At 33.1% G+C, this 11433-nt stretch overlaps 1 protein-coding gene across 1 annotated transcript in view; it reads left to right on the top strand.

Moving 5' to 3' along the window:
- The window catches only part of cndp1 (carnosine dipeptidase 1), a 12109-nt gene extending 1992 nt beyond the window's left edge, over nucleotides 1–10117 (top strand). Inside the window, exons 3-12 of the mRNA XM_016257136.1 lie at nucleotides 1020–1163; nucleotides 1272–1434; nucleotides 2313–2401; nucleotides 2482–2679; nucleotides 3752–3836; nucleotides 4741–4901; nucleotides 6961–7125; nucleotides 8209–8350; nucleotides 9688–9835; nucleotides 9913–10117. Coding sequence (XP_016112622.1) covers nucleotides 1020–1163; nucleotides 1272–1434; nucleotides 2313–2401; nucleotides 2482–2679; nucleotides 3752–3836; nucleotides 4741–4901; nucleotides 6961–7125; nucleotides 8209–8350; nucleotides 9688–9835; nucleotides 9913–9985 — 1368 coding nt within the window. The 3' untranslated portion in view covers nucleotides 9986–10117. The remainder of the gene's footprint in view (nucleotides 1–1019; nucleotides 1164–1271; nucleotides 1435–2312; nucleotides 2402–2481; nucleotides 2680–3751; nucleotides 3837–4740; nucleotides 4902–6960; nucleotides 7126–8208; nucleotides 8351–9687; nucleotides 9836–9912) is intronic.
- The last annotated feature ends 1316 nt before the right edge of the window (nucleotides 10118–11433 follow it).

Genomic DNA, 11433 nt, shown 5'->3' with positions numbered 1-11433 from the left:
GTAAATCGTTTCCTAATTTTAGTAAATTGTTCCCTCGTTTCAGTATTTTTTCCTAATTTTAAAATATTGTTCCCTCGTTTTAGTAAATCGTTTCCTAGTTTTAGTAAATCGTTCCCTCGTTTTAGTTAATCGCTTCCTAATTTTAGTAAATCGTTCCCTCGTTTCAGTAAATTTTCCTAATTTTAATAAATTGTTCCCTCGTTTTAGTTAATCGCTTCCTAATTTTAGTAAATCGTTCCCTCGTTTCAGTAAATTTTCCTAATTTTAATAAATTGTTCCCTCGTTTTAGTTAATCGCTTCCTAATTTTAGTAAATCGTTCCCTCGTTTCAGTAAATTTTCCTAATTTTAATAAATTGTTCCCTCGTTTTAGTTAATCGCTTCCTAATTTTAGTAAATCGTTCCGTCGTTGTAGTAAATTTTCCTAATTTTAATAAATCGTTCCCTTGTTTTAGTAAATCGTTCCCTTGTTTTAGCAAATCGTTTCCTAATTTTTTTATACCTCAGGCTAGTTTTGAGTAGTAATGGGCGGGTTTTGTAGCGAAAACCTGGCAACCCTGCACCAGACAGAGCTGTCGGCGATTCTTCCTATTGTGAAGTCATGCAATGTGAAACCTCCTGTCGCCGATCCATCGTGCAGTGTGAACACAGCAGCGACTGAATGCTGCCCCAGATAGTCTTCAGTGTGAAACCAACAGTGATGCGACGTCTTTGAAAATCGTGCAGTGTGAACTCGGCATAAATCGTTTCCAAATTTTAGTAAATTGTTCCCTTAATTTAGTAAATCATTCCCTTGTTTTAGAGTAATAAAAGTAACTAGTAAGTAGTAGTAAATTAAAAGTAATAAAACAAGGGAACAAACTAGTACAACGTGCCCATGATTTACTAAAACGAGGAAACAGATTATTGCGTTAATATTCATTCAGTCCTGTCGTTCCCGTTCAGACTGAGTTCAGATTGACGCCGGTTCTGTAACTCTCAGTTCTGCTGAACCCTGGCCTGTATATTCTGTCTGTTTCAGACTCTGAGACAGTGGATCGCAGTGGAGAGCGACTCCAGCGATGTTACGAAGCGATCCGACCTACACAGAATGATGGACATGACTGCAGAGAAACTCAGACTCGTTGGAGGAAGCGTGGAGATGGTGGACGTCGGGATGCAGGCGGTCAGATAATGAGCTTTTCTTACTAGCTGTAACCTTTGATTAGAACAGCTTCACTATTAAACTACTGACATCGAACAATATTAACCGTGGTGTCCGTCTCTCGTACAGCTGCCCAATGGAAGCAGCATCGCTCTGCCCAAAGTGGTCACAGCTCGGTTCGGTGAAGACCCCAGCAAACGCACCGTCTGTGTTTACGGTCACGTGGATGTCCAGCCGGCTAAGAAAGAGGACGGATGGGCGACAGACCCTTACGAGCTCACCGATATCGACGGTAACCCTGAACCTGTCCCATTTCAGTATTATGAGATATTAAAATAGTTTTGTTAATATTTTAATTTAACTTTCTTTTTATATTTTCCGTTTTCACTTTCATTTTGTCATTTTGTTGAGTTTTTGTTACTTATTAAGCTTTTTTGTCTACATATAAATATGTCTATACAGTTTTTAATCAATTTTTATCTTTTATATTTCATGTACTTTATTATATTTTATAATATATTCTATTTTTTTATCTTTTTAGTTATTTTAGTACTCCAAGTCAAATTTAGTATTTTTATTTTATTATATTTTATTTATATTTTTACATTTTTTATTTCAGTTAACATTTATTTCATTTCAAGTAACACATTTTTTATGGCTTTATGATTTGTTATTTTAGTGCCGAATATTAAACTAAATGGAAAGGAGAAATGGTGTCCTTATGACTAGCTGAAATAAAACATGTTTAATTCTTTTAATAATTTATTTCACGTAAAGTTTCATTTTGTTTCAAGCAACAAAAATATTTGTTATTTTAGTGCTAAACGTTAAAATGAGAAAATGAGAAGTGTTGCATTGACGACTAGCTGAAATGTTTAATTTTTTTAATATCTTATTTTATTTCAGTTAATGTTTATTGTATTTGTATTTATTTATTTATTTTATGCTTTTAGTTTTGCCTGCAACTTAGTTCCTTTAATTGCATGTTTTTAGCTTAGACTTTGTCTATTAGTTTTCAAAACTGAAATATCATAAACAATCACACAAGTCTGTCAGTAACAGCAGATATTTGCCTAAAGAGCTTTTTACCCAGCAGTGAAAAACTGTCTAACTGTTTGAGTTTCTGTCCTGTGGGAAAATCAGATGATAATATGAGTATTTAATTTGTAGGCAATCTCTATGGAAGAGGAGCATCTGATAATAAAGCGCCGGTGTTGGCCTGGATCCATACAGTGGAGGTCTACAAAGCCCTGAACATCGTAAGACACGACGAAATCAAAAGAAATGCAACGGGTTTCATACTGAGTTTCTGTTCAGGGTTTGCCTGTGTTTCCTACAGGATCTGCCGGTGAACGTTAAATTCATCATTGAGGGAATGGAGGAGACCGGCTCTAACGGCCTGGACGACATGATTGTGGCTCAGAAAGACTCGTTCTTCTCAGATGTGGATTATATCATCATCTCTGACTGCGTTTGGCTCAGTAGACGTCCGGCGCTGACGTACGGAACCAGAGGGAACTGCTACTTCTTCGCCGAGGTCCAGAGATCAAACCATTCAGATGCGTTTAGATTTATTACAGCAAACGTTATGTGTTATACCGGTGCATGAGCCTTGTATTATGGTAAAAATCTGTCTGAGATCGTTATGTTGCAGGTCAGATGGACCCTAATTAGATTCAATACAATCGACAAAAATCACACGATGAATTAAAAAAAAAAAAACAGGTAAAATCAATAAACCAGTTTTTAAACATTACAAAAAATTAATAAAACATAAAATACATATGATTTTTAAAAAATGAATTTAACTCTTACTTTTTTTGTAAAAACTAAAACTAAAGAAATTGAAACTAAATTTAAAACAAACAAACAATAATAAATAAATAAATAAATTTCATTACCTGAAATAAAATACAAAACATGTGCCTGTAATAAAAGTAATTAAATTATTTTAATTAAGTATAATATGATAAAAATGAAATAAAATAATAATAAAAATAATCGAATAAAATAAAAATTTATAAAAACGATATATATATATACTGTACATACTACGAAAAATTACAAAAAATATATACAACAAAATTCTTAAAACGTATTAAAATTAAATTAAAATAGAAAAAAAATGATTCCAAACATTTTTTTAAAACTATAATATTATTTCAATTATACTAAAATACTGCAACACTGGTTCGATTTTCAGTGAAATGAACATGAATGAATGGATAAAAATGAACACAATCAATGCAGTGTAAATTTCATTGGATAAAAGCATCTGCTAAATGCATAAATATAAATGTAATAACTCTCAGAGTTTAGCTGGGAAACCGACATGACAAAATACATACAAATTGGTTCAGTTCAGCTGCCTTTAACCATGAAATATAGGGGTCGAATTGACAGGTTAACAATTACTTCCGACAACTCAAAACTCAATGTGGGTTAAACTGACTTGCAACATAATGCACGAAGCTTGTGGAGTGTCAAGAGAGTTGTTAAGAGTGTAACCCGTGTAATCAGTCGCTTCACTTCATGATCTGAGAAGTGTTTTTGGGTTTAGATGAGCAGCAGTGCTCTTCACACACCGTGTTTCTCTCGTGATGACGCAGGTCGAGGGACCCAAGAAGGATCTGCACTCTGGGGTTTATGGAGGAACAGTAATGGAGCCGATGACGGACCTGATCGGCATCTTAGGTGCGGACCTTCTGCGTCAATTAAAAAGGTTACACAGAGGTTGACAGAGGACAAAAACTGTCCTAAAAATGTGAAGCTTGGGAGTACAGACTTACATTTGGTCTCATTTTAAAGAAGACCCTTGACAGATTATTGTTGATTATGTAAACCAACAAAATTATAGAGGTTTAAGTATATGAAAATGATTTATGAGCAATTTTTATATAAAATATATATTTTCTAAAACATGTTGAACACAAAAATTGCTAAAAAGTTGTGTTCCAAATTTGAGGTTGATATCTTTAAAAATGAGCTTTTAGTAAGACTTACTCTTCCCATTGGATTCCAGCAAAGCTCCGCTGGCGAACACAGTGGTGTACAGTAGAATTTCTCTCTCTCAAACTTTACAGGTGCACACACACACACACACACACACACGTTTTTTTAGGACACACTGGCTCTATAATACAGCAAAAGCAGAAAACAGGAAAAATGTGAGTTTTTGCTTTATAGGCCAAACCTAAGAAAATGGCACGATCTGGTAAAATTTTTACAAATTTAAATTTTTAAGCCTTGCCAACAGAATGAAAGCCTATTAACAAAAACGGCATCATTTTGTAGTTAAACAGCCCTGGGATTAAAAACTGCCGTTTTAATGAAGACGTTTTTGTCCTTAAAGGAACTATTTTTTGCACCTAGTGTAAAATAGATTTATTAAAGGAAATTAGGGTGAAATATTAAAATTACAATAAAAATACACACCCGTGCCAAAATGTATGCAGTTGGCATCAACACAGGCAAAATGATAAAAATAAACAAAAAAACTGAAAAAGACAAAAATGTCCATAAGGTCACACAAGAGTTAAACTGTTCGACTCTTTACTGTTCCAGATGTCATATGAAAAGCATTAGTTTTGTTCCTCAGACAAACTCATTAGCCCCAGCGGGAAGATCCTGATCCCCGGCGTTAGAGAAGCGGTCGCGCATCTGTCTGACGAGGAGTGGAAGATGTACCAGGACATCGAGTTTGACCTGGAGAGCTACAAGAGCGAGATCGGCCTGAGCCAACTCATGTACAGCAACAAGGCAAGAAACACAACTTAAGGAACAGCGCCGGAGTCATACATTGTAAAAAAAATATCTGTAAAATAACAGAAAAAGTTCTGGCAGCTCATTACACAAGACATTATCCATTCATTTTTACGTGCATTTCTGTTAACTCTAAAACACAATGCAATGAAGTATGAAATTAAAAATACTGGTAAAACACCTGTACAAATATATACGGATCCCTTCAATATATATATAATCCCTTCAAATTATACAGCCCTATTTTTACAGATTTGTTTTAGAGTGTACGAGAGATGAAAACCTGCTTTATATTATTTAGAAATGTATGGTAATTCATGTATTTTCTTAATTCTTCACTCCCATCAGGCTGACATGCTTTTATTTTATTTGAAGTTAAAAAAATAAAAATTTTAGTTTTAGTTTTAGTTATTTTAGGACTGAATGTTAAACTAAACGAAAATGAGAAATGCTGCTGAGCTAGCTGAAATAAGACAAGCTGTTTTATATTTAATTTGTATTTCCGTTTATTTATTATCTATTCATTTTTTTATGGTTTAGTTTGTTATTTTAGTAAAGTCGAGTCGAGTCTAGCTTTATTTAGAACTAAAAGTTAAAGTAAATGACTCGCTGACATAAAACAAGATTAACTTTGTTATATTTTGTTTCAATTAAAGTTGTTTTTCCCTTATGGTTTCAGTTTATTTTACTGTAAAAGTTAATCTAAACAAAAATGAGAAATGTAGCTTTGACAATCAGCTGAAATAAAAAAGAAAATTTTTTAATTTATTTTATTTTAAGTTTTTTTTATTTGAAGCAACCAAAATGTTTTTTAAGGCTTTTGTTTTAGTTATTTAGTGCTAAATGTTAAACTAAACAAAACTGATAAATGTTGCCTTGATGACTATAGCTCAAAATAAAATAAATGTAAGTTTTTTTAATTATTTATTTTATCTCAGCTAATGTTTATTTTATTTCAAGTAACAAAAATGTTTTTTATGGTTTTAGTTTTAGTTGTTTTAATACTAAACGATAACTAAATGACTATGTGAAATAAAATATTTTATTTCAGTTAAAGTTTTTTCTTCAAATAATAATTTTTTTAATGGTTATAGTTTGTTATTTTAGTACTAAAAGTTAAACTAAACAAAAATTAGAAATGCTGCCTTGTCAACAACAATGCTAACCCTGGAATAACATATACAACTACCAAAACGCAACGTTTAATCGCAATCGCAAAGTTTAATCGCAGCATATAATCATTGCAGTTAATATAATTTTTACTGTACATTTCTGCCATAGCCACCACTAATAACCTACTCCTAAATGTAATGTAGAAATATAATATTTTCTGTAAAGCTGCTTTGCAACAATTGGTATCGTGAAAAGCGCTATACAAATAAACTTGAATTGAATTAAATGAAATAAAATAAAATAAAATAAGTAAAGTAAAATAATAAATAACTTTTTTATATTTTATTTTATTTCAAAGTTTATTTTATTTCAAGTAACATCTATAACAATATCAGTTAATTATAACTCTGTCTGTAACTTATTTACTTCAATTGCAAGTATTTACTTTAGACTTTGGTTTAAATGTCTTTTTAATCGCCAAAACTGAAATAACATGAACATTTCTCAGACGTGATAATTTTTTCCACAAGTACTCTTAACAACAAAGGTGCTTGAAAGGTTCTTCACAGCGATGCCATAGAAGAACCATTTCTGGTTCTACAAAGAACCATTCAGCCAAAGAACATCTCTTTCTTACCTTTTTAGAATCTGAAGAACCGTCTTTCGCAACAAAGAAGCTTTTGTGAAACAGAAAGGTTAAAGGTTCTTTATGGAACCATTTAGACAAAAAAGGTTGTTCTATGACATCGTGAAGCACCTTTATTTTTAACAGCAGATATTTGTCTAAAAAGCTCTTTGCCAGCAATAGTATAGCAAGTACAGTAAAAATGCAAGGGAAAAAAATTCAGTTTTTTAAGGAATAGTTCCTCACTTATTCAACATTTAAGCTTTATGCAAGGAAGCCCATGGAAATACATGTTTTTCCCCTTCTTGGCTCCATCAGGTGGATCTTCTCGCCCATCGCTGGCGTCACCCGACCGTGTCGATCCACGGCATCGAGGGCGCTTTCTCCTCGGCGGGCACCAAGACGGTCATCCCGGCCAAAGTCATCGCCAAGTTCTCCATCCGCCAGGTTCCTAACATGGATCCAGCCGTGGTGGAAAAACAGGTGAAGCAGATGAAGCTCATTTTAATGTGTAGAAATTAGGGATGGGCGATATATTATCATTTGCGATATACCAGTAAAAATTCTCCCCACGATAAGAATTGGTCATCCCACGATAATAACGATAAAATCTAGTTGCTGACATATTTTTGTGTGCGACAGTGTGGAGCGACATCACGGAAGGTGGACGTGAAATTGAGGAGGAATACAGTAGTCAGCATTTGAAGTGGATCACAAAAGTTCATCAAAGTTGTCCTAAGACAAGAACGCATATTAGTTTTTAGGACAACTTTGATGAAAGATTTTGATCCACTTCAAATGTTGACTACTGTATATCTCTAAATGAGGAGCTCCTTCTACAATCTGGAACTGGTTTGGTTAGGGCTGTACAGTGCACAAAAAATCAGGCGATGAATAGATATACTACAGTATCATGTGTGCGATACAGTTTTGCTTGTGTATGAGCCTGTTTACAAACAAAGATATCATTTATTGACATGCTTTTTCTCCAAATTAACTTCATAACGTGTTTGAAATAACTTCTTTTGTGACCAGACGTGGTTTCATATTACAGAATGATAGTATTATATACAGTGATAAAGGCTATTAGCATTGCATTATAAATATACTTTCCTTATACAAAATACCCAAGATTGCTTGAAGAACACAGATAAACCATATATTTTGTGCGATCGTATGTTTATTGTCTTCATGTTTCATCAGTTAAAATTTCTCTATCTCCATTGTGTGTTTTACTCAGCGATAACTGGATGCCTTTGTCCATATTAGGGATTTCATGGATCATCGTCAGTGCTATTACTTCTGTGATGCATGTGTGGAGTTTCTGAGAGCGCCCTCTGGCTTCCAGTATGAATTAAACAGTCATTACATTACGTGTGTACTCAGTAATGCTCACAACACCCTATTTTGTGTAAAATTTATTTTCTCTAAAGAAACAGGATTCCCTATATTATCGTCATTGATACCATTATCGCAATAAATACCAGGATATATTTTTAAGCCCAAATCGCCTATCCCTAGTAGAAATGACTGTTCACGATTTAACCGGTGCTTTTTAACCCTTAGGTGACTGATTATTTACACTCGGTGTTTGCGAAGCGCAAGAGTCCCAACAAACTCAGCATCACAATGGTCATTGGAGCCAAACCTTGGCTGGCCGATCCCAAACATCCGCTGTATGAAGCCGGAAAGGCAGCGGTCAAGAGAGGTCCACACACTTCACTTCTGCTCCGAATCCCAGTCTCACACGTTTGCTCTATTAAGCTCTTAGTGATAAAACAGCATTGCAAATGATCTCTAACTTTTGTCTTTTGTTCTGATTTTTTTGCAATTTAGAACTTAATAACTTTAATAAATCTTTTTTCTTTTAAACAAACCAAGTTCCATATGGAGTACAAAAGTGCACAAACAAAAAAAACTACATTTCAAGTAAAAAAAGTACATTTGTGTACAAGTGCACAAAAAAAGTGACATTTCAAGTAAAAAAAAAAGTACAAAAGTGCACGAAAAAGTGACATTTCAAGTTTAAAAAAAGTACAAAAGTGCACGAAAAAGTGACATTTCAAGTTAAAAAAAAGCACACTTGTGTACAAGTGCACAAACAGAAAAGTGACATTTCAGGTAAAAAAGTACAAAAGTGCACAAACAAAAAAAGTGAAATTTCAAGTAAAAAAGTACAAAAGTACACAAACCAAAAAAGTGACATTTCAAGTAAAAAAATAGTACAAAAGTGCACAAACAAAAAAGTGACATTTCAAGTAAAAAAAGTACAAAAGTGCACAAAACAAAAAAGTGACATTTCAAGTAAAAAAGTACAAAAGTGCACAAAAAAGTACAAAAGTGCACAAACAAAAAAAGTGAAATTTCAAGTTTTAAAAAAGTACACTTGTGTACAAGTGCACAAACAGAAAAGTGACATTTCAAGTAAAAAAGTACAAAAGTGCACAAAAAAGTACAAAAGTGCACAAACAAAAAAAGTGAAATTTCAAGTTTTAAAAAAGTACACTTGTGTACAAGTGCACAAACAGAAAAGTGACATTTCAAGTAAAAAAGTACAAAAGTGCACAAAAAAGTACAAAAGTGCACAAAAAAGTACAAAAGTGCACAAACCAAAAAAAGTGACATTTCAAGTAAAAAAAGTGCACAAACCAAAAAAGTGACATTTCAAGTAAAAAAAGTACATAAGTGCACAAACCAAAAAAAGTGACATTTCAAGTAAAAAAGTACAAAAGTGCACAAAACATACAAGTAAAAGAAAGATTACTTGAAATAAACATTAACTAAAATAAAATAAATTATACTTTTTATTTTGAAATTACTTATTTCAGCTAGTTGCCAAAATGTTGTTCCTCATTGGCAAGGTCACGAAATTCTAAAGTAAAAAATTTTGTTTCTCAATGGATCTTATGCTTTGAGCTTGCTTGGAGTGTGTGTGTGTGGATTCTAGCTTTTGGTTTTCTGCTTTGAAAAATACTTCTGTAAGCAGGATTCATAAGAGCAGTAGTGCATCTGAGTAAGACGTTGAGCATCACCTGTGTCTCGTAGTGTTTGCCGTGGAGCCGGACCTGATCCGTGAGGGAGGCACGATTCCCATCGCCAGAACCTTCCAGGACGTCACAGGCAAGAGCATCATCATGCTGCCCATCGGAGGCTTCGACGACGGCCTGCATTCACAGAACGAGAAGATCAGCAGGTCCCTGGAGCTTCTGAGTCTGTTGGAGAGCTTCTCTTCATGCACATTCATTCACTGCTTCATGTCTTATTTTTCAGATACAACTACATGGAGGGAACCAAGCTGTTCATCGCCTACCTGCATGAAGTGTCCCAGATCAAGAAGTACTGATGTGAGGATCTTCTGCTGTTCTCCGGAACAAACACATCTCTCCATTACTACTAACAAATATATTTCTCTGTGCTGATGCATATTTTGACAGATTAATGATGCTGGAACAAATTAAACAAGTGTTTTGCAATGCATGTGCAGTGGTTTTATTAGCATTAACTTATGAGGTTGCATTTATTCACTTTGTTATGTCTAGTGACTTGTATTATGTAATTGTGCTTTCTGCTAAAACAGGAAATGCCTTGAGAACGTTTTAAGGTTGCCAGATATTCCTTCATAGTTATAAAGGTTCAAATCATATTCTCATAAAAACGTTATCTTTATTGTAATCGATGTGAATTAATTCATTTGAAGTGCACGGTTTGACACGTTTTTAAAATAATGCAATTCAAAAAAAATTGTATTGTTTATGCTGCGTTGCAAGGTGAATATAACACAGCACGATTACATACATGTAATTAAATAATGTATATAAAATTAATAAGTATCATAACATACACTACCAGTTAAAAAGTAACAGTAATGTTTATTAAAGAAGTCTCTTCTGCTCACCAAGTCTGCATTTATTTGATCCAAAATACAGCAAAACGGTAATATTGTGAAATATTTTTACTGTTTAAAATAACTATTCTATTTGAATATATTTTAAAATGTAATTTATTCCTGTGATTTCAAAGCTGCATCATTACTCCAGTCACATGGTCCTTTAGAAATCACTCTAATATGCTGATTTGCTGCTCGAGACACACTTATTATTATTATTATTATTATGTTGAAAACAGCCGAGTAGAATTTTTTCAGGTTTCTTTCATGAATAGAAAGTATTTATCTGAAAATAGAAATCTTTTGTAACATTGTAAATGTCTCTATCATCACTTTTGATCAATTTAAAGCATCCTTGTTAAATAAAAGTATTAATTTCTATACCCTAAAAAAAAAATACAAATAAAAAATTATTAAGCTTTTGAACGATATAGTGCATAACGTCATAAAACTTTTTATTTCAGATAAATGCTGATCTTTAGATCTTTCTATTCATGAAAGAATCCTGAAAAATGTCCTCAACTGTTTTAAATATTGATAATAATAATAATAATAATAATCAGAAATGTTTCTCAGCATATTATACTGATTTCTGAAGATCACGTGACACTGAAGACTGCAGTAATGATGCTGAAAATACAGCAGAAATAAATTACATTTTGAAATATATTCAAATGAATAGAAAGCAGCTATTTTTAACAGTAAAAATATTTCACAATATTACCACTTTGCTGTATTTTGGAACAACTAAATGCAGGCTTGGTGAGCAGAAGAGAAGTGTTTAAAAAGCATTAAAAATCGTACTGCTCAAAAACTTGTGTCTGGTAGTGTGCATAACACGAATAAGTATAACATAACATAAAATCAATGCACCTTAACGTTAAAACCGAAAGTGTCCGGATGTT

This window comes from Sinocyclocheilus grahami, unplaced genomic scaffold (genome assembly GCF_001515645.1).
Source record: "Sinocyclocheilus grahami isolate Dianchi unplaced genomic scaffold, SAMN03320097.WGS_v1.1 scaffold1512.1, whole genome shotgun sequence".
Lineage (NCBI taxonomy): Eukaryota > Metazoa > Chordata > Actinopteri > Cypriniformes > Cyprinidae > Sinocyclocheilus > Sinocyclocheilus grahami.
The sequence above is the reverse complement of the archived record's forward strand: the minus strand, read 5'-3'. Positions and strand labels throughout refer to the sequence as shown.